This window comes from Protomyctophum bolini, assembly GCF_963924005.1.
Source record: "Protomyctophum bolini genome assembly, chromosome: 10".
NCBI lineage: Eukaryota > Metazoa > Chordata > Actinopteri > Myctophiformes > Myctophidae > Protomyctophum > Protomyctophum bolini.
Genome location: NC_137871.1, coordinates 45,096,677 through 45,120,291, shown reverse-complemented (window position 1 = coordinate 45,120,291; position 23,615 = coordinate 45,096,677). Strand labels below are relative to the sequence as shown.

General features: G+C 44.8%; 1 protein-coding gene across 1 annotated transcript in view; it reads left to right on the top strand.

Annotated features, from left to right (window-relative positions):
• Window positions 1-23,615, top strand: part of LOC308322928 (phospholipid-transporting ATPase ABCA1-like) — a 130,525-nt gene that overhangs the window by 37,758 nt on the left and 69,152 nt on the right. The window contains exons 6-16 of the mRNA XM_080774419.1: window positions 3,480-3,601; window positions 5,255-5,485; window positions 8,128-8,217; window positions 12,384-12,624; window positions 16,303-16,442; window positions 17,857-17,973; window positions 18,291-18,485; window positions 20,271-20,479; window positions 20,940-21,116; window positions 21,754-21,976; window positions 22,898-23,119. Coding sequence (XP_080630545.1) covers window positions 3,480-3,601; window positions 5,255-5,485; window positions 8,128-8,217; window positions 12,384-12,624; window positions 16,303-16,442; window positions 17,857-17,973; window positions 18,291-18,485; window positions 20,271-20,479; window positions 20,940-21,116; window positions 21,754-21,976; window positions 22,898-23,119 — 1,967 coding nt within the window. The remainder of the gene's footprint in view (window positions 1-3,479; window positions 3,602-5,254; window positions 5,486-8,127; window positions 8,218-12,383; window positions 12,625-16,302; window positions 16,443-17,856; window positions 17,974-18,290; window positions 18,486-20,270; window positions 20,480-20,939; window positions 21,117-21,753; window positions 21,977-22,897; window positions 23,120-23,615) is intronic.

Sequence of the window (23,615 nt, the reverse complement as noted above, 5' to 3'; positions counted from 1 at the left end):
CAGTTTCTATGTGAGTGGATCTCAAGCTAAATCAGTTTCTATGTGAGTGGATCTCAAACTAAATCAGTTTCTATGTGAGTGGATCTCAAACTAAATCAGTTTCTATGTGAGTGGATCTCAAGCTAAATCAGTTTCTATGTGAGTGGATCTCAAGCTAAATCAGTTTCTATGTGAGCGGATCTCAAACTAAATCAGTTTCTATGTGAGTGGATCTCAAACTAAATCAGTTTCTATGTGAGTGGATCTCAAGCTAAATCAGTTTCTATGTGAGTGGATCTCAAACTAAATCAGTTTCTATGTGAGTGGATCTCAAGCTAAATCAGTTTCTATGTGAGTGGATCTCAAGCTAAATCAGTTTCTATGTGAGTGGATCTCAAACTAAATCAGTTTCTATGTGAGTGGATCTCAAACTAAATCAGTTTCTATGTGAGAGGATCTCAAGCTAAATCAGTTTCTATGTGAGTGGATCTCAAACTAAATCAGTTTCTATGTGAGTGGATCTCAAACTAAATCAGTTTCTATGTGAGTGGATCTCAAGCTAAATCAGTTTCTATGTGAGTGGATCTCAAACTAAATCAGTTTCTATGTGAGTGGATCTCAAACTAAATCAGTTTCTATGTGAGTGGATCTCAAACTAAATCAGTTTCTATGTGAGTGGATCTCAAACTAAATCAGTTTCTATGTGAGTGGATCTAAAACTAAATCAGTTTCTATGTGAGAGGATCTCAAGCTAAATCAGTTTCTATGTGAGTGGATCTCAAGCTAAATCAGTTTCTATGTGAGTGGATCTCAAGCTGAATCAGTTTCTATGTGAGTGGATTTCAAGCTAAATCAGTTTCTATGTGAGTGGATCTCAAACTAAATCAGTTTCTATGTGAGTGGATCTCAAGCTAAATCAGTTTCTATGTGAGTGGATCTCAAGCTAAATCAGTTTCTATGTGAGCGGATCTCAAACTAAATCAGTTTCTATGTGAGTGGATCTCAAACTAAATCAGTTTCTATGTGAGTGGATCTCAAGCTAAATCAGTTTCTATGTGAGTGGATCTCAAACTAAATCAGTTTCTATGTGAGTGGATCTCAAGCTAAATCAGTTTCTATGTGAGTGGATCTCAAGCTAAATCAGTTTCTATGTGAGTGGATCTCAAACTAAATCAGTTTCTATGTGAGTGGATCTCAAACTAAATCAGTTTCTATGTGAGAGGATCTCAAGCTAAATCAGTTTCTATGTGAGTGGATCTCAAACTAAATCAGTTTCTATGTGAGTGGATCTCAAACTAAATCAGTTTCTATGTGAGTGGATCTCAAGCTAAATCAGTTTCTATGTGAGTGGATCTCAAACTAAATCAGTTTCTATGTGAGTGGATCTCAAACTAAATCAGTTTCTATGTGAGTGGATCTCAAACTAAATCAGTTTCTATGTGAGTGGATCTAAAACTAAATCAGTTTCTATGTGAGAGGATCTCAAGCTAAATCAGTTTCTATGTGAGTGGATCTCAAGCTAAATCAGTTTCTATGTGAGTGGATCTCAAGCTGAATCAGTTTCTATGTGAGTGGATCTCAAGCTAAATCAGTTTCTATGTGAGTGGATCTCAAACTAAATCAGTTTCTATGTGAGCGGATCTCAAACTAAATCAGTTTCTATGTGAGTGGATCTCAAGCTAAATCAGTTTCTATGTGAGTGGATCTCAAACTAAATCAGTTTCTATGTGAGTGGATCTCAAGCTAAATCAGTTTCTATGTGAGTGGATCTCAAACTAAATCAGTTTCTATGTGAGTCGATCTCAAGCTGAATCAGTTTCTATGTGAGTGGATCTCAAGCTGAATCAGTTTCTATGTGAGTGGATCTCAAACTAAATCAGTTTCTATGTGAGTGGATCTCAAACTAAATCAGTTTCTATGTGAGTGGATCTCAAACTAAATCAGTTTCTATGTGAGTGGATCTCAAGCTGAATCAGTTTCTATGTGAGTGGATCTCAAACTAAATCAGTTTCTATGTGAGTGGATCTCAAACTAAATCAGTTTCTATGTGAGTGGATCTCAAACTAAATCAGTTTCTATGTGAGTGGATCTCAAGCTAAATCAGTTTCTATGTGAGTGGATCTCAAACTAAATCAGTTTCTATGTGAGTGGATCTCAAACTAAATCAGTTTCTATGTGAGTGGATCTCAAGCTAAATCAGTTTCTATGTGAGTGGATCTCAAGCTAAATCAGTTTCTATGTGAGTGGATCTCAAGCTAAATCAGTTTAGTTCTGTTTTCATACTTTTTATGTATGTATGTGAAGTACTTTTTTTCCCCCACCACACACTGCAGGCTCCGCCTCAGTGGAAAACTCCTGGGACAAGCATGCACACGCACACACACACACACACGCACACACACACACACACACACACACGCAAACACACACACACACACACACACACACACCTCCTAGGAACAAGCGAGCACATGAGCGTCTGTGTGTAATTAACCACACGGCATGGCTCTGAATGGCAAAGAAATTTAATCCAGAGAGAGAGAGAGAGAGAGAGAGGGGGGGGGGGGGGGGGGGGTTTCAGGGCAACCTAAAACACGCCTTTTTCATTTTAACCACTTGAACCCCAACCCATGTTTCTACTGTATGAAAACCCAGTATTCGTTATTGTTATTTATTCACTCGTATTTTTGTTCATCGCTTCAATAAAAAAAAGCAGGTCTGCATAAAACCAGGGGTTGTGTAGCCATTTACACATTTCTGCTGAGAGAGACGGCTGTTGGAATTTAAATGTTCTATTTTCAAATGGGGTTTTTTTTTGGCGCTCCATGAATAAAAATAGCATTGAGGCAGCGGTGGCCGAGTGGATTGCGGAGCGGTCTAGATACCGGAAGGTCGCCAGTTCGAATCAGCGATCCGACACGTTAAAATTACCACCGTTGAAGTGCCCTTGGACAAGGCATTGAACCTCTACCATGAAATGCTCCATGTGGGCCTGGCTGTAAACAAGTATCTGATGCTTAGTCCAGTTACCCTTGGTAAACTTGATTTACCAGAACGCATTTCTTCTTCTTCTCTTCTTCATCTCTCATAGCAAATGGCTTCTAGGCTACAGGGTATAATACCAATAATGTAAGTAGCTGTTCTTATTATAATGTGTGTGATGTAGTGTAGCTATATAGATGTGTCTATAGATTATCGCCTGTTCATTTTCCTCATAGGCTTTTCAGAAAGTACTTATTTAAAGACGTTTACGCCGCGGACAAACGCCGCGGACAAACTGACAAACTGTTCTCGTGACAAATCATGACCATAAACACAATGTTTTGGGCCAAACAAAGAATTAGAAAGTAGAAAAGACAATTACATAATTATAATTTTGGGGGTCCTTAGCAGTGTGAACATGTTTGAGAACCACTGACGTGGAAACTGACTGTTTTGTTTCAAGTTAAACGTGGTTAATTAAACACATGATACCTTTTTTTATCTGTTTCTTTCTCCAGGTTTCAAAGTAAAAGACTTCCTCCTGGACCAGGAGTCCTTCACCTCCTTCCTGCTGCACAACGCCTCCATGTCCCAGCATGCAGTGGGGCTTGTCCTGGAAGCTGACATAGACCTGGAGAGGGTGAGCGTTTATATTAAACTACATTACCCAGCATGCATTGGGGCTTGTCCTGGAAGCTGACATAGACCTGGAGAGGTTGAGCTTTTATATTAAACTACATTACCCAGCATGCATTGGGGCTTGTCCTGGAAGCTGACATAGACCTGGAGAGGTTGAGCGTTTATATTAAACTACATTACCCAGCATGCATTGGGGCTTGTCCTGGAAGCTGACATAGACCTGGAGAGGAAGAGCGTTTCTAATATATTAAACTACATTACCCAGCATGCAGTGGGGCAGGTCCTGGAAGCTGACACACTTAGATTAATCTATTCATCCTATCTAGGCATAACACCGAAGTATTTGAGCTTTGATCGACGAAAATCTGGCGAAAAACTGGCCCGTGTCCCGCCCCCTTTCATGACGAGGCCAGGCCCAGTCCCCGCCCCCTTTCATGACGAGGCCAGGCCCAGTCCCCGCCCCCTTTCATGACGAGGCCAGGCCCAGTCCCCGCCCCCTTTCATGACGAGGCCAGGCCCAGTCCCCGCCCCCTTTCATGACGACGCCAGGCCCAGTCCCGCCCCCTTTCATGACGAGGCCAGGCCCAGTCCCCACCCCCTTTCATGACGACGCCACAATATTTTGGACCAAACAAATAATTACAAAGAAGAAAAACAACAAAAAAAAGCGTTTTTTTTTCTACTTTCTAATTCTTTGTTTGGCCCAAAACATTGTCATGATTTGTCACGACGAGAGTTGTCTTTGTCCAGCGGCGTATAAACGTCTTTAAATAAATACTTTCTGAAAAGTCTATGAGGGGAAAATATGAACGGGGATTTATTTTCCGGGTCTGTCGACTAGATGGCGGGACTGCGACGCTCTATACGCGGTTTCACCTCATGTCACCGATAAGGACTTTATGGCCTGAAGTCCTAAACCAACATTTTCAGTCTTCGTGAGATTTTTTTTACTTTCTTTTTTTTTTTTTTTTTTTTTTTGCTTGGGTAACAAACAGGGCCTGACCTTTGACCCTGACCTTTGACCCATACAGTGATGAGGCTAATGGAGATAACGGGCTGACAGATAATGAGTCACATGTTGGACCTTATCAGGAAGTTATCACACAACTCTTTATCATCCCCTGCTTTGTTTTTCTCCCTGCGAATTAACACATTCTGAGTGTTTTAACCAGCATTATGTTTGCGAACGCAGTGAGCACTTACTATGAGACCTAGCAGATCATGTCTGTCTGTCTGTGTGTGTGTCTGTCTGTCCGTGTGTCTGTCCCGCTATCCAAATATGGAGTGTGTTGCATCAGCAATCACTCAGCTCCATATATGGGCACAAACGGGGCCAGGTCCACTCAGCTCCATATATGGGCACAAAAGGGGCAACTGCATATAAGGAGTCCCCAAAGCAGCTATACGTCCAAAACCCAAATATGTACGAGCTGCGTTCGCTTCCCGCGTTTGCGCGTCTTACTCGTGTACTTTAGCTGTTGAAAAATAGCAGACCTACAAGCTCGTAGCGCGCCACTCGGTGGCGCGCTACGAGCTTTGTAGGTCTGCTATTTTTTTTTGAACTGTCAGGATTTAGAAGACATTTTTTTAGAATCTGATCTCAGGTCAGAATGGGTTAACAGAAGATGTCATCTCTTTATCTCCCGGTCACCAGGTGCTGACCAGAGGCATCGGTGTCCACCTCAGAGACATGTGTCCCGGGGGCCGGACCCCCGGGGGCCGGACCCCCGGGGGCCCGTCGTCCAGCCTGGAGGACTTCGTCAACATCTCGGACCCCCGGGTCTCCCTGGAGGTCCAGGAGACCATCTGCAGAGCCAACGCGGTGTGGCTGGACCGGGCCGAGGGTCTGTTCCTCAGCAGTCTGGACTTCCTCAAACCCATCGTGGTAAAAACTAAAAAAAACATCTTCTGTTTTTTTTTTTTTTTTTTTTTTTATCCCACGATTTTGTAACACATTTTTCACCCCTGTGTCAATCATCTAATGTGATCCTGGGCTCTACACACCCTCCACCAAACTAGTCCCCATATATGGGGGACAAGGGGAGAGCAACCTAGTCCCCATATATGGGGGACAAGGGGAGAGCAACCTAGTCCCCATATATGGGGGACAAGGGGAGACCAACCTAGTCCCCATACATGGGGGACAAGGGGAGACCAACCTAGTCCCCATATATTGGGGACAAGGGGAGACCAACCTAGTCCCCTTATATGGGGGACAAGGGGAGACAACCTAGTCCCCATATATGGGGGACAAGGGGAGAGCAACCTAGTCCCCATATATGGGGGACAAGGGGAGACCAACCTAGTCCCCATATATGGGGGACAAGGGGAGACCAACCTAGTCCCCATATATGGGGGACAAGGGGAGACCAACCTAGTCCCCATATATGGGGGACATGGGGAGAGCAACGGAAAGACACTGAACCCCACCCTGCCTCCAGTGAGTCGGTCGGTGTGAGCTCGCCACCGTCGGTGTGTGAATGTGTGAAGTGAGGACGCTGGCGTCGACTGTTCACCGCTTCACCTCCCAACGTATGAATGAATGAACCGTTGTAAAGCGCTATACAAATGCAATTCAATTACTGAGGCCAATGGATACAACAGCATGTACAGTAAAGTACAGTACAGTACAGCAACAAGAACCACCTAAATGGGTTCCCGTCCTGAATGTTAAAGTGGCCTTAAAATCAGAGCAGATTTACTGATTAGACGCCAGACTGAGGGGATGTTTGGCCAGTCTCAGATTGTCTCTGAGAGCTTTAGAGGAGAGGAGAGCAGTTTATCAATGACTCTGGGTGGGTTTATGGGAGAGGGGAGGGGAGCAGTTTATCAATAGGGAGGAGAGGAGAGGACAGGACAGGACAGGAGAGGAGAGGGGAGGGGAGGGGAGGAGAGCAGTTTATCAATGACCCTGATGGGTTTAGAGGAGAGGAGAGGGTCCAGTGACAGGGGAGGGGAGGAGAGGGGAGGAGAGCAGTTTATCAATGACCCTGATGGGTTTAGAGGAGAGGAGAGGAGAGGGTCCAGTGACAGGGGAGGGGAGGGGAGGGGAGGAGGTGGTTGCCGGACAGAGTATGACCTCAAGCTTCTGTTGTTTACTCGCACGCACACACACACACACACACACACACACACACACACACACACACAGCGACGGAGAGAAAGGGTTGGTCCCAGCGTATAGGAGGAGAGTTGAAAGGGAAGACATGTCTCTACACGAGCCTGCTGGAGACACAGGGGACACCCAGGCCTGTTGTCTGTCTCCTCTACGGCATGGAGACACAGAGAGGGAGACACAGGGAGGGAGACACAGGGGACGCCCAGGGCTTTTGTCCGTCTCCGCTACGGCATGTCCGTCAGGACAGAAATACTGCTTTTCAGCGTGACAACACAACTCCTAGAAGTCTAAGGGTAGTTTCTTTAACAGTCTGCCTGGCGCGGTTGACTTCAGTTCTCTCTCTCATGGTCCAAAAGGTTTGTTTGGTTTGCCAAACCTTTTTGCTCCAAGAACCCAGGAGAGAAATGACTGTACATGTCTGCCCCCCCCGGGACCCCAAAGCCTTGGCATACAGTAATGACTGTACATGTCTGCCCCCCCGGGACCCCGAAGCCTTGGCATATTATACAGTAGAAAGGAAAGTGCAAGTGAACCCATTTAGGCCTGACGCGTTCTTCTACATTCTGAGAGTTTTCTGCAATACCTCATGTTTCTGTATCAGTGGTGCTCAATATTTCATGTCAAGGACCCACCAGAGTTATCTGTATTTGGCCGCCTTTTCACGATTCTTCCCAAGAAATTGTATAGCTTGTAGATCTGCTATTTTTCAACAGCTAAAGTACAACATAATGCTTAAAACACCAGAAGGGGTTAATGCATTTCTCTACACGTTTTAAGCAACGAGTAATGGTCTGTAATAATGATTAGATTAACCCTTTCCCCCCCTCCTCCCTGCAGTAATGATCTGTAATAATGACGAGTAAGACGCGCGAACGCGGGAAGCGAACGCAGATCGTAAATTGCAACTCCATATATGGGCACAAAAGGGGCCAGGTCCACAACAAACAAATCACTGGCCCCTTTTGTGCCCATATATGGAGCTGAGTGGACCTGGCCCCTTTTGTGCCCATATATGGAGCTGAGTGGACCTGGCCCCTTTTGTGCCCATATATGGAGCTGAGTGGACCTGGCCCCTTTTGTGCCCATATATGGAGCTGAGTGGACCTGGCCCCTTTTGTGCCCATATATGGAGCTGAGTGGACCTGGCCCCTTTTGTGCCCATATATGGAGCTGAGTGGACCTGGCCCCTTTTGTGCCCATATATGGAGCTGAGTGGACCTGGCCCCTTTTGTGCCCATATATGGAGCTGAGTGATTGCTGATGCAACACACTCCATATTTGGATAGCGGGACAGACACACACACGGACACACAGACACACAGACACACAGACATGATCTGCTAGGTCTCATAGTAAGTGCTCACTGCATTCGCAATTAGATTAACCCTTTCCCTCCCTCCTCCCTGCAGAAAGACGTGCGGTCGGACCCCGAGGCGGTCAGACGGGTCGCCATGGCAGTCGACAAGCTTCTGGACAGCCTGGGACTACTGGCCGTGGAGGTGTGTGCGCACGGCACGCACACACACACACACACGCACGCACGGCACGCACGCACGCACACACACACACACACACACACATGGACGGCACACACACACACACACGCACGCACGGCACGCACACACACACGCATGGACAGCACGCACACGCATGAACGGCACACACACGCACACACACGCATGGACAGCACACACACGCATGGACAGCACACACACGCACACACACGCATGGACAGCACACACACACACACACACACACACGCATGGACAGCACGCACACACACGCATGGACGGCACGCACACACACACACGCATGGACAGCACACGCACACACGCATGGACAGCACGCACACCCATGGACGGCACACACACGCACACACACGCATGGACAGCACGCACACGCATGGACAGCACACACACACACACACATACACATACACGCATGGACAGCACGCACACACACACATGCACGCATGGACAGCACGCACACACACACACAGACATATGCAGGCAGGCACGCAGACACGCACAGATGCACATGCACTGAAAAAAAAAAGGTTGTGGCAAAAGCTGAACAATGAATTAATACCTGACTGGAAGTCAATGTGTTAAAAACAGTTTGACTGATTTTAAACGCGTAAACCCGCATTTTAATCAACTACCCTACGCTGCCGAGATTGTTGTATTACCTTTAGAGCAGATTGTTGTATTACCTTTAGAGCAGATTGTTGTATTACCTTTAGAGCAGATTGTTGTATTACCTTTAGAGCAGATTGTTGCATTACCTTTAGAGCAGATTGTTGTATTACCTTTAGAGCAGATTGTTGTATTACCTTTAGAGCAGATTGTTGTGTTACCTTTAGAGCAGATTGTTGTATTACCTTTAGAGCAGATTGTTGTATTACCTTTAGAGCAGATTGTTGTATTACCTTTAGAGCAGATTGTTGTATTACCTTTAGAGCAGATTGTTGTATTACCTTTAGAGCAGATTGTTGCATTACCTTTAGAGCAGATTGTTGCATTACCTTTAGAGCAGATTGTTGCATTACCTTTAGAGCAGATTGTTGTATTACCTTTAGAGCAGATTGTTGTATTACCTTTAGAGCAGATTGTTGTATTACCTTTAGAGCAGATTGTTGTATTACCTTTAGAGCAGATTGTTGTATTACCTTTAGAGCAGATTGTTGTATTACCTTTAGAGCAGATTGTTGTATTACCTTTAGAGCAGATTGTTGCATTACCTTTAGAGCAGATTGTTGTATTACCTTTAGAGCAGATTGTTGCATTACCTTTAGAGCAGATTGTTGCATTACCTTTAGAGCAGATTGTTGTATTACCTTTAGAGCAGATTGTTGTATTACCTTTAGAGCAGATTGTTGTATTACCTTTAGAGCAGATTGTTGTATTACCTTTAGAGCAGATTGTTGTATTACCTTTAGAGCAGATTGTTGTATTACCTTTAGAGCAGATTGTTGTGTTACCTTTAGAGCAGATTGTTGCATTACCTTTAGAGCAGATTGTTGCATTACCTTTAGAGCAGATTGTTGTATTACCTTTAGAGCAGATTGTTGTATTACCTTTAGAGCAGATTGTTGCATTACCTTTAGAGCAGATTGTTGCATTACCTTTAGAGCAGATAGTTGTATTACCTTTAGAGCAGATTGTTGTATTACCTTTAGAGCAGATTGTTGCATTACCTTTAGAGCAGATTGTTGTATTACCTTTAGAGCAGATTGTTGTATTACCTTTAGAGCAGATTGTTGTATTACCTTTAGAGCAGATTGTTGCATTACCTTTAGAGCAGATTGTTGTATTACCTTTAGAGCAGATTGTTGCATTACCTTTAGAGCAGATTGTTGTATTACCTTTAGAGCAGATTGTTGCATTACCTTTAGAGCAGATTGTTGTATTACCTTTAGAGCAGATTGTTGTATTACCTTTAGAGCAGATTGTTGTATTACCTTTAGAGCAGATTGTTGTATTACCTTTAGAGCAGATTGTTGTATTACCTTTAGAGCAGATTGTTGTATTACCTTTAGAGCAGATTGTTGCATTACCTTTAGAGCAGATTGTTGTATTACCTTTAGAGCAGATTGTTGTATTACCTTTAGAGCAGATTGTTGCATTACCTTTAGAGCAGATTGTTGTATTACCTTTAGAGCAGATTGTTGCATTACCTTTAGAGCAGATTGTTGTATTACCTTTAGAGCAGATTGTTGTATTACCTTTAGAGCAGATTGTTGCATTACCTTTAGAGCAGATTGTTGTATTACCTTTAGAGCAGATTGTTGTATTACCTTTAGAGCAGATTGTTGTATTACCTTTAGAGCAGATTGTTGTATTACCTTTAGAGCAGATTGTTGCATTACCTTTAGAGCAGATTGTTGTATTACCTTTAGAGCAGATTGTTGTATTACCTTTAGAGCAGATTGTTGCATTACCTTTAGAGCAGATTGTTGTATTACCTTTAGAGCAGATTGTTGTATTACCTTTAGAGCAGATTGTTGTATTACCTTTAGAGCAGATTGTTGTATTACCTTTAGAGCAGATTGTTGTATTACCTTTAGAGCAGATTGTTGTATTACCTTTAGAGCAGATTGTTGTATTACCTTTAGAGCAGATTGTTGTATTACCTTTAGAGCAGATTGTTGTGTTACCTTTAGAGCAGATTGTTGTATTACCTTTAGAGCAGATTGTTGTGTTACCTTTAGAGCAGATTGTTGCATTACCTTTAGAGCAGATTGTTGCATTACCTTTAGAGCAGATTGTTGCATTACCTTTAGAGCAGATTGTTGCATTACCTTTAGAGCAGATTGTTGCATTACCTTTAGAGCAGATTGTTGTATTACCTTTAGAGCAGATTGTTGTATTACCTTTAGAGCAGATTGTTGCATTACCTTTAGAGCAGATTGTTGTATTACCTTTAGAGCAGATTGTTGCATTACCTTTAGAGCAGATTGTTGCATTACCTTTAGAGCAGATTGTTGTATTACCTTTAGAGCAGATTGTTGTATTACCTTTAGAGCAGATTGTTGCATTACCTTTAGAGCAGATTGTTGTATTACCTTTAGAGCAGATTGTTGCATTACCTTTAGAGCAGATTGTTGTATTACCTTTAGAGCAGATTGTTGTATTACCTTTAGAGCAGATTGTTGTATTACCTTTAGAGCAGATTGTTGTATTACCTTTAGAGCAGATTGTTGTATTACCTTTAGAGCAGATTGTTGCATTACCTTTAGAGCAGATTGTTGTATTACCTTTAGAGCAGATTGTTGTGTTACCTTTAGAGCAGATTGTTGTGTTACCTTTAGAGCAGATTGTTGCATTACCTTTAGAGCAGATTGTTGTATTACCTTTAGAGCAGATTGTTGTATTACCTTTAGAGAATACGCTGAATTATTTGGGCTTTTGATCCGTGAAAATCCGGCGAAAAAAGGTCCCTTAGTCGGTTTGTTATGAACCGATCGTACCATCCGCCATCTTGGTGCGCCCGGAAGACGCAGCACAAGACCCGCCTCCATGAGGCGTTGTTGTACCCCGTTCATTTGCATTGGCCTCAATTTCCCAGAAGCCCTAGCAGCCCATGACAGCATGGGTTGATTTCAGGTTTCGTCATCAAAACGAAACCATCTAGTGTCTTATCTCCGCGGCAAAGACAGAGTTTATTTTTATTTATTACTTTGCTAGCGCTCTGGGAGAACAGAGCAGCTGAATTCTTTGTCTGTCTCTCTCTCTCTCTCTATCTCTCTGTGTGTCTCTCTCTCTCTCTCTCTACAATTTACAATTTAGGCATTTAGCAGACGCTCTTAATCCAGAGCGATTTACATTAAGCAAGAACAAAAAGAAGCATGGGAATACATCACATAAAAACATTTATCATGAAACATGCCTAAGCTAAGAAAGTAACAGTGGAATATCATAATGAAACTATACATATATAAACTACTATGCTATACATATGTACTCTGACGTGCTATGACTACATAAAATGCAATTATAGTGCTGTCTACATAACATGCTATAAGTCTGTATCAAATGCTATCCAAGTCTACAGAAATGCTATCTAAGGGGGTGGGGTAAGTGCTATGGGCCATGATGGAGTCTGAAGAGGTGGGTTTTCAGACTCTCTCCCCCTTCCCCCCCCCCCCTCCCCCTCCCCCCCCCAGCTGGCGAGTATGAAGAGCTGGCGAGACCTGCGCAACGAGATCGTGTTCCTGACGCAGAACGCCACGTCCTCTCCCAGCAGCATGTACTCCGCGGTGTCGCGCATCGTGTGCGGGCACCCCGAGGGCGGCGGCCTGAAGATCAAGTCCCTCAACTGGTACGAGGACTCCAACTACAAGGCTCTGTTCGGGAACTACAACAGTAGCGAGGACGACTCGCTGTCCACATACGACAACGCTTCCAGTAAGACTCCTCTCTGTGTGTGTGTGTGTGTGTGTGTGCACTGTAAATCCCTGGAACATGTGACGCGTTTAACCCATTCTGACCTGAGATCAGATTCATTCGAGGTTTCCACTGGACACACACACACTGGTCTGATTAACCCATTCTGACCTGAGATCAGATTCATACGAGGTTTCCACTGGACACACACACACTGGTCTGATTAACCCATTCTGACCTGAGATCAGATTCATACGAGGTTTCCACTGGACACACACACACTGGTCTGATTAACCCATTCTGACCTGAGATCAGATTCATACGATGGTTTCCACTAGGACAACACACTGGTCTGATTAACCCATTCTGACCTGAGATCAGATTCTAAAAAAATGTTAGTCGTTCTTTTTCTTTCAAAAATAGCAGACCTACAAGCTCGTAGCGCGCCACTCGGTGGCGCGCTATGAGCTTGTAGGTCTGCTATTTTTCAATAGCTAAAGCATAACATGATGCTAATACCAAAATGCGTTCCCGTTCAGAATGGGTTAAACCTAAACACCATGTGTGTAATAATAAAAGTGTTTATTAATATTCATACAATACAGTAGAACACGAGTTAACTCAAACACCTCACGAGAACACCTATAGTGTTCAAATTCTAAACACCTATAATATGACTGACTTTGATTGTAAAAACTAAACACGTTTATGTGTTTAAAAAGTGTTACAGGCGATTAAACATGTTCTTCTGTTTATAATCTAAACACTGTGACACAAATTATGTGTTTAAAACTGTTTATAACCTAAACGCTTGGGTTTAGTGTGCGTGTGTGTGTGTGTGTGTGTGTGTGTGTGTGTGTGTGTGTGTGTGTGTGTGTGTGTGTGTGTGTGTGTGTGTGTGTGTGTGTGTGTGTGTGTGTGTGTGTGTGTGTGTGTGTGTGTGTGTGTGTGTGTGTGTGTGTGTGTGTGTGTGTGTGTGTGTGTGTGTTGATTTCGTCGACTAAAACTAAGACGAACAATGTCGGTCGACTACCTTTTTTCACTCACGAAAAATAAATGAAAACTAAATGAAAACTAAATGGAAACTAAATGGAAACTAAATGGAAACTAAATGGAAACTAAATGGAAACTAAATGGAAACTAAATGGAAACTAAATGGAAACTAAATGGAAACTAAATGTAAACTAAATGAAAACTAAATGGAAACTAAATGGAAACTAAATGGAAACTAAATGGAAACTAAATGGAAACTAAATGGAAACTAAATGAAAACTAAATGGAAACTAAATGAAAACTAAATGGAAACTAAATGAAAACTAAATGGAAACTAAATGAAAACTAAATGGAAACTAAATGGAAACTAAATGGAAACTAAATGGAAACTAAATGGAAACTAAATGAAAACTAAATGGAAACTAAATGGAAACTAAATGGAAACTAAATGAAAACTAAATGAAAACTAAATGGAAACTAAATGGAAACTAAATGGAAACTAAATGGAAACTAAATGGAAACTAAATGAAAACTAAACGGAAACTAAACGAAAACTAAACGAAAACTAAACGGAAACTAAACGGAAACTAAACGGAAACTAAACGGAAACTAAATGGAAACTAAATGGAAACTAAATGAAAACTAAATGAAAACTAAATGGAAACTAAATGGAAACTAAATGTAAACTAAATGAAACTAAATGAAAACTAAATGAAAACTAAATGAAAACTAAATGGAAACTAAATGGAAACTAAATGTAAACTAAATGAAACTAAATGAAAACTAAATGAAAACTAAATGAAAACTAAATGGAAACTAAATGGAAACTAAATGGAAACTAAATGAAAAATAAATGGAAACTAAATGGAAACTAAATGGAAACTAAATGAAAACTAAATGGAAACTAAATGAAAACTAAACGAAAACTAAACGAAAACTAAACGGAAACTAAACGGAAACTAAACGAAAACTAAACGGAAACTAAACGAAAACTAAATGGAAACTAAATGGAAACTAAATGAAAACTAAATGAAAACTAAATGAAAACTAAATGGAAACTAAATGAAAACTAAATGGAAACTAAATGGAAACTAAATGAAAACTAAATGGAAACTAAATGGAAACTAAATGGAAACTAAATGGAAACTAAATGGAAACTAAATGAAAACTAAATGGAAACTAAATGGAAACTAAATGAAAACTAAATGGAAACTAAATGAAAACTAATCTATGATGACCAAAACTGAGACTAAATATATTGACAATTCTACCACACAGGTCGTTTTTCGAGGAAGCAATCTGATTGGTTGAAACAGCCTTCTAGCCGGTGGTCAAACCAGCACCGTTCACCACCTATAATCAAAACAAAGAATTCAGCCGCTCTGTTCTCCCAGAGCGCTATAGTAAACTCGGTGGCTAGGCTAGCTAGTTTATTGGTACATTTGTGGTCGTAGTGACTACACATCTGTCATTAAAAAATATATATTCTTTCAGCGATTTTCTTAGTTTTAAGGGTAACTGTTGTAGAGTTGCAATATTACACGAGAGGGTGTGGTTTAACGTGATTATTGCCACTTCAGTTCGTGGCAATAATCACGTTAACCCACACCCTCTCGTGTAATATATTGCTTAATTCTAGGTTACTGACGCACTCTACACACACACTATAGAGCGTCGCAGTCCCGCCCCCTTGCATGACGACAACTGGCCCAGTATGTGTAGGCTGTTCATTGATCTGTAGGCCTCGTTAACAGGGCCAGTATGTAGGCTGTTCATTGATCTGCAGGCCTCGTTAACAGGGCCAGTATGTAGGCTGTTCATTGATCTGCAGGCCTCGTTAACAGGGCCAGTATGTAGGCTGTTCATTGATCTGCAGGCCTCGTTAACAGGGCCAGTATGTAGGCTGTTCATTGATCTGCAGGCCTCGTTAACAGGGCCAGTATGTAGGCTGTTCATTGATCTGCAGGCCTCGGTCAAAGCCAACTCGCATCTTGACAAAACTATGACAATAAACGCAAAACAAAAGTGTTAAAAACCCTGGCCTTTATTTCTCCTCTCAAAGCATCTGTTCGGCCCAAAGTGTGTGTTGTCGTGACTCGTCACCATCCCAGTTGTCACAGGTCTTTAACATCGCTCACTGTAAATCGCTCTGGATGAAGAAGAGTGTCTTATAAATGCCTACGCTGTGTGATTGGCCAACAGCTCCGCACTGTAACGGTCTGTGTGATTGGCCAACAGCTCCGCACTGTAACGGTCTGTGTGATTGGCCAACAGCTCCGCACTGTAACGGTCTGTGTGATTGGTCAACAGCTCTGTACTGTAACAGTCTGTATGATTGGTCAACAGCTCCGCACTGTAACAGTCTGTATGATTGGTCAACAGCTCCATACTGTAACAGTCTGTATGATTGGTCAACAGCTCCGCACTGTAACAGTCTGTATGATTGGCCAACAGCTCCGCACTGTAACAGTCTGTGTGATTGGCCAACAGCTCTGTACTGTAACAGTCTGTACGATTGGTCAACAGCTCCATACTGTAACAGTCTGTATGATTGGCCAACAGCTCCATACTGTAACAGTCTGTATGATTGGCCAACAGCTCCACACTGTAACGGTCTGTATGATTGGTCAACAGCTCCGTACTGCAACAGTCTGTATGATTGGTCAACAGCTCCGTACTGTAACAGTCTGTGTGATTGGTCAACAGCTCCGTACTGCAACGGTCTGATGAAGAACATGGACTCCAACCCGATGTCCAGAATGATCTGGCAGGCTCTGAAACCTCTGCTGGTCGGCAAGATCCTCTACACGCCGCACACGCCCGCGACCATGAAGATTATACACGAGGTAAACATGTTAATCTACACGCCTGAAGATTATACACGAGGTAAACATGTTAATCCACACGCCTGAAGATTATACACGAGGTAAACATGTTAACCTACACGCCTCACACGCCTGAAGATTATACACGAGGTAAACATGTTAATCTACACGCCTGAAGATTATACACGAGGTAAACATGTTAATCTACACGCCTGAAGATTATACACGAGGTAAACATGTTAATCCACACGCCTCACACGCCTGAAGATTATACACGAGGTAAACATGTTAATCTACACGCCTGAAGATTATACACGAAGTAAACATGTTAATCCACACGCCCCACACGCCTGAAGATTATACACGAGGTAAACATGTTAATCTACACGCCTGAAGATTATACACGAGGTAAACATGTTAGTCTACACGCCTCACACGCCTGAAGAATATACACGAGGTAACTAGTCTACACGCCTCACACGCCTGCTACCATGAAGATTATACATGAGGTAATTTACACGCCCGCGACTATGATGATTATGAGGTAAACATACGACATGTACAATATTAGCATGAGGTTTGTGTAGTCGACCAAATCTACAGTTTATTTTGTCGACATGCTAAAATAGCAGATCTACCAGCTCAAGCTGCTTGTACATCGGCTATTATCAGAGTGCAACACCCAAGCACAACCAGGCATGACATGACTCGTCTTTTAGTTCTACTGGATCTCTTCTCCACTAGTCCCTCCCTGACATGTAGTTCTACTGGATCTCTTCTCCACTAGAGTCCCTCCCTGACATTTAGTTCTACTGGATCTCTTCTCCACTAGTCCCTCCCTGACATGTAGTTCTACTGGATCTCTTCTCCACTAGTCCCTCCCTGACATTTAGTTCTACTGGATCTCTTCTCCACTAGTCCCTCCCTGACATTTAGTTCTACTGGATCTCTTCTCCACTAGTCCCTCTCTGACATTTAGTTCTACTGGATCTCTTCTCCACTAGTCCCTCCCTGACATTTAGTTCTACTGGATCTCTTCTCCACTAGTCCCTCCCTGACATTTAGTTCTACTGGATCTCTTCTCCACTAGTCCCTCCCTGACATGTAGTTCTACTGGATCTCTTCTCCACTAGTCCCTCCCTGACATTTAGTTCTACTGGATCTCTTCTCCACTAGTCCCTCCCTGACATGTAGTTCTACTGGATCTCTTCTCCACTAGTCCCTCCCTGACATTTAGTTCTACTGGATCTCTTCTCCACTGATGTGTTCAAGTGGAGCTGGGTGGGTTAATGTTCTGTGGTGATGTGTTCAAGTGGAGCTGGGTGGGTTAATTTTCTGTGGTGATGTGTTCAAGTGGAGCTGGGTGGGTTAATGTTATGTGGTGATGTGTTCAGGTGGAGCTGGGTGTGGTAATGTTCTGTGGTGATGTGTTCAGGTGAACAGGACCTTCCAGGAACTCGGAGTGTTGAGAGACCTGGGAGGGATGTGGGAGGAGATGAGACCCAAAGTCTGGAACTTCCTGGAGAGCAGCAAAGAAATGGACACTATCAGGGTATGTTCACTATACTACAATACCCACAATACATCAGGGTATGTTCACAATACTACTCTAGTCTTCCCTCAACAGACCATGCTAGTGAACACTAGTTTCCCCTCAACAGACCATGCTAGTGAACTCTAGTTTTCCCTCAACAGACCATGCTAGTGAACTCTATAGTCTTCCCTCAACAGACCATGCTAGTGAACTCTAGTCTTCCCTCAACAGACCATGCTAGTGAACTCTAGTTTTCCCTCAACAGACCATGCTAGTGAACTCTATAGTTTTCCCTCAACAGACCATGCTAGTGAACTCTAGTCTTCCCTCAACAGACCATGCTAGTGAACAACTCCACCGCTACCTTCTTCCACACCAAGCTGTCGTCCACTTCCTGGACCGTGGCGGACCTGGCCGGCTTCCTGTCCAAGGCGTCGGAGGACCGCCGGCTCCCCGGCAGCGCCCTCACCTGGCGGGAGGTCTTCAACGAGACGGACCAGGCCATCATGAGCATCTCCCGCTTCATGGAGGTCTGGGCGCGCACGCACGCACGCACGCAGAGACGCACGCACGCAGAGACGCACGCACGCACGCACGCACACACAAGCGCACGCACGCACGCACACAACCTAACTCGCTAACAATTATTGGCCATCACAATTGACCGTACCACTCAAAATCAAATTGAAATTGACGTACAAGCAGGATCGAAATTCTCGTTATTTGGTTCACGCGCGTCCTTAAGGCAAGCCACAGTTATTGTGTTCATCTTTTTATTATTCTAGATATTATTCTAGAAGGAGGTTAAACACCCTGAAGGTGATTCATAGCCAGACATGATCCTGCTTATTACAGTATTTATCTGTCTTTGCGAACGCAGTGAGCACTTACTATGAGACCTAGCAGATCATGTCTGTCTGTGTGTGTGTGTGTGTCTGTCCGTCTGTGTGTCTGTCCCGCTATCCAAATATGGAGTGTGTTGCATCAGCAATCACTCAGCTCCATGTATGGGCACAAAAGGGGCCAGGTCCACTCAGCTCCATATATGGGCACAAAAGGGGCACCATATAAGGAGTCCCCAAAGCAGCTATACGTCCAAAACCCAAATATGTACGAGCTGCGTTCGCTTCCCGCGTTTGCGCGTCTTACTCGTATTACTTACACAGCTAGTGTAAGTATCTACACAGCTAGTGTAAGTATTATTATATATTCAAGCAATATTACACGAGAGAGGGTGTGGGTTGACGTGATTATTGCCACGACAGGGATGCGGTAATAAGGAACGAGACGGAGTCGAGTTCCACAAGCATCCATTTCCGGGTTTTACTGCTTCGTCTTATTTATCGCCTCAAATGTTTTCTAAAACATCTTCGAGAGCAAGTTTACCTGTAAATGACACTGTGATGTGTTTACATGGCTGTCAGTCACAACAGAGCAGCGTTTACCTGTAAAGGACACTGTGATGTGTTTACATGGCTGTCAGTCACAACAGAGCAGCGTTTACCTGTAAAGGACACTGTGATGTGTTTACATGGCTGTCAGTCACAACAGAGCAGTACATCAAGCGAGGCGCAGCCAGGTGCTCATGACGCTTCGATTAGCCATCGGTCTGTTATCAACAATTCTACCACAGGTCGTTTCGAGGAAGCAATCTGATTGGTTGAAACAGCCTTCTAGCCGGTGGTTAAACCAGCACCGTTCACCACCTAATCAAAAAAAAGATTCAGCCGCTCTGTTCTCCCAGAGCGCTAGCAAACTGGGTGGCTAGGCTATAGCTAGTTTCTTGGGACATTTGTGGTCGTATAGTGACTACATCTGTCATTACAAAATATATATTCTTTCAGCGATTTTCTTAGTTCTAAGGGTAACTGTGGTAGAATTGCAATATTACACTCGAGAGGGTGTGGTTTAACGTGATTATTGCCACTTCAGTGATGCTTGCGTTTACGTTTAAAGGTAGAGTAAGTGATTTCACTCAAAAAACCTTAGGTTTCGTTTTTGGCTGTGGGACCTAAGCCTTCGTCCAATCAGGACAGAGAGTCAAAAACGAAACCTACGGTTTTTTGACCCCCAGGGGTTAACTGGGGGACAGGGAGGAACTCCTTATATGGTCAGCCACACTCTATAGTAGAGAGGATTATCACAACAAAACAAAAAAAATAAGTGATATTTGAATTAAGTGAAATCACTTACTCTACCTTTAAAGAATGTAAAAATGCGAGACAACGTTGAATCTCTACAATGCAGTGATGTTCTGCGTCAGGACGTTTCTGAGGACCAACGGGTGTCTCTCTCTCTCTCTGTGTGTCGGACAGTGTGTGAACCTGGACAAGCTGGAGGCCGTGGCCAATGAGGAGAGGATGGTGAACCGATCCATGATCCTATTGGAGGACCGCCGGTTCTGGGCGGGGATCGTGTTCCACGGCATCGCGGACGCCAACAGCTCCGACCTTCCCTCCAAGGTCGACTACAAGATCAGGATGGACATCGACAACGTGGAGAGGACCAACAAGATCAAAGACGCGTAGGTCCACGTGCTCACGCACACGCACGCACACATACACACGCACGCACGCTCGCACACGCGCGTACGCACGCACACGCGCGTACGCACACGCACGCACGCACGCACGCACACACACACACACACAACCATGAGAATAATAGAGTCTACGCTGATGCCTCTGACCTCTGACCTCTGACCTGGCTGGTTACATCACACGTTGATGTTTGGATGGACGTTGCCTACCGTTGCCGTTGCCTATGTGAACTGAAGTTGACACTGTGTGTGTGTGTGTGTGTGTGTGTGTGCCTGTGGCTGTGTGCCTGCCCGTGCCTGTGCCTGTGCCTGTGTGCCTGTGTGTGTGTGTGTCCGTGCCCGTGCCTGTGTGTGTGTGTGTGTGTCCGTGTGTGTGTGCGCCCGTGCCTGTGTGTGCCTGTGTCTCTGTGCCTGTGTGTGTGTGTGTGTGTGTGTGTGTGTGTAGGTACTGGGACCCGGGCCCCCGCGCCGACCCCTTCGAGGACATGCGTTACATCTGGGGGGGGTTCTCGTACCTCCAGGACATCATGGACCACAGCATCATCAAAGCCCTGACCGGAACCACGGACCGGACCGGAGTCTACATACAGCAGATGCCCTACCCGTGCTACGTGGACGACATGTAGGACACACACACACACACGCACACACCGAGAGAGAGAGAGAGAGAGAGTGAGAGAGACACACACGCACACACACACACACACACACACACACACACACACACCGAGAGTGAGAGAGAGAGAGAGACACACACACACACACACACTAGAGCTGCGATACCCAACCGAAAACCGACGGGTCCCGTGGGTACCCGACGGGTCGGGCTAGGGTAAGGCTCATTATCATAATTGGTGGTCGGGCTTCGGTTCGGACCAGCCAAATAAAGTGTAAATATGAATAAAAACGATCCGACTACTCTGTCTCTCTGTGTGTTTCCTGGTTAACCAGGACGCATGGTGCACTTTAGAGTAGCCTATATATTAAGGTGGTGCAGCGTGACGATGCTCTGTCTGCATTCTGCAAGCAGCAGCAGTGCTAATGTCTCTCTCTCTCTCTCTCTCTCTCTCTCTCTCTCTCTCTCTTGTAGTTTTCTACGGGTCATGTCTCGTAGCATGCCTCTCTTCATGACGCTGGCGTGGACGCAGTGTTAATGTCTCTCTCTCTCTCTCTCTCTCTTGTAGTTTTCTGCGGGTCATGTCTCGTAGCATGCCTCTCTTCAGTGCTAATGTCTCTCTCTCTCTCTCTCTCTCTTGTAGTTTTCTGCGGGTCATGTCTCGTAGCATGCCTCTCTTCATGACGCTGGCGTGGATGTACAGCGTGGCGCTCATCATAAAGGGCGTGGTCTATGAGAAGGAGGCGCGGCTCAAGGAGACGATGCGGATCATGGGATTGGACAACGGCATCCTGTGGTTCAGCTGGTTCCTCAGCAGTCTGGTCCCGCTGCTCGCCAGCGCAGCCCTGCTGGTGCTGCTGTTGAAGGTAGCACGCACGCACGCACGCACGCACGCACGCACGCACACACGCACACACATGCGCGCGCAGGCAGGCGTGCGCGGGCGTGTGGAGCCAGAATCGTGCCAAAAAGTTTTACATTTTACAGAAACGGTTCCATCGAAAGAAAAAAATAATCGAAGTAACATTTTAATTCAGCCGTCATCAAATTTGAGCACATTTTGGGCGTTATGGCTGTTTTTAGCCCAAGGGGTGTTTTTTGTGCAAAACTAATGTTTGGAACGGATTCAGAATGAAAACCCCCCAGTTTGACACACAAATGGAGCATGTATAAGCTCCTCTATGTCTCTGAACCCTGTCATCTCCTCCAGCTATAGGGAACCTGCTCCTCTCCATCTCTCTAAACCCTCTCCTCCTCCTCTTCCTCCTCCTCCTCCTCCTCCTCCAGCTATAGGGGACCTGCTCCTCTCCATCCCTCTAAACCCTCTCCTCCTCCTCTTCCTCCTCCTCCTCCTCCTCCTCCAGCTATAGGGGACCTGCTCCTCTCCATCCCTCTAAACCCTCTCCTCCTCCTCTTCCTCCTCATCCTCCTCCAGCTATAGGGGACCTGCTCCTCTCCATCCCTCTAAACCCTCTCCTCCTCCTCCTCCTCCTCCAGCTATAGGGGACCTGCTCCTCTCCATCCCTCTAAACCCTCTCCTCTTCCTCCTCCTCCTCCTCCTCCTCCTCCTCCTCCTCCTCCTCCTCCTCCAGCTATAGGGGACCTGCTCCTCTCCATCCCTCTAAACCCTCTCCTCCTCCTCCTCCTCCTCCTCCTCCTCCTCCTCCAGCTATAGGGGACCTGCTCCTCTCCATCTCTCTAAACCCTTTCCTCCTCCTCCTCCTCCAGCTATAGGGGACCTGCTCCTCTCCATCCCTCTAAACCCTCTCCTCCTCCTCCTCCTCCAGCTAGGGAACCTGCTGCCCTACAGTGACCCCGGCGTGGTGTTCCTGTTCCTGGGCTCCTTCGCCGTGGTGACCATCATGCAGTGCTTCCTCATCAGCACGGCCTTCTCCCGCGCCAACCTGGCAGCGGCCTGCGGCGGCATCATCTACTTCACGCTCTACCTGCCCTACGTGCTCTGTGTGGCCTGGGAGGACTACATCGGCTTCGGCCACAAGGTGGTGGCGGTGAGTAGTTTCCTCTGTGTGGCCTGGGAGGACTACATCGGCTTCGGCCACAAGGTGGTGGCGGTGAGTAGCTGATGTTATCTCTACCTCCAAGGCGGTGGTGGTAAGTTGACGTTACTCTTAAACCAGTAAGACGCACAAACGCGGGAAGCGAACGCAGCTCGTACATATTTGGGTTTTGGACGTATAGCTGCTTTTGGGACTCCTTATATGGTTATGGCTGAGTCATGGTGACGTAATCACTCAGCTCCATATATGGGCACAAAAGCGGGACAGACAGACAGACAGACACACAGACACACAGACAGACATGATCTGCTAGGTCTCATAGTAAGTGCTCACTGCGTTCGCAAACACTATCAGTGCTTCAAAATAGGAGCTCTGGGTGGCCGGCGTTGTCTCAGCGCTTTTTACTCTGAAAGCCATGACCCGGAAACAATCTACTAAAAAAAAGTTGACTTTACATTGCTATAGCTTACATTGCGATCATTTTAAT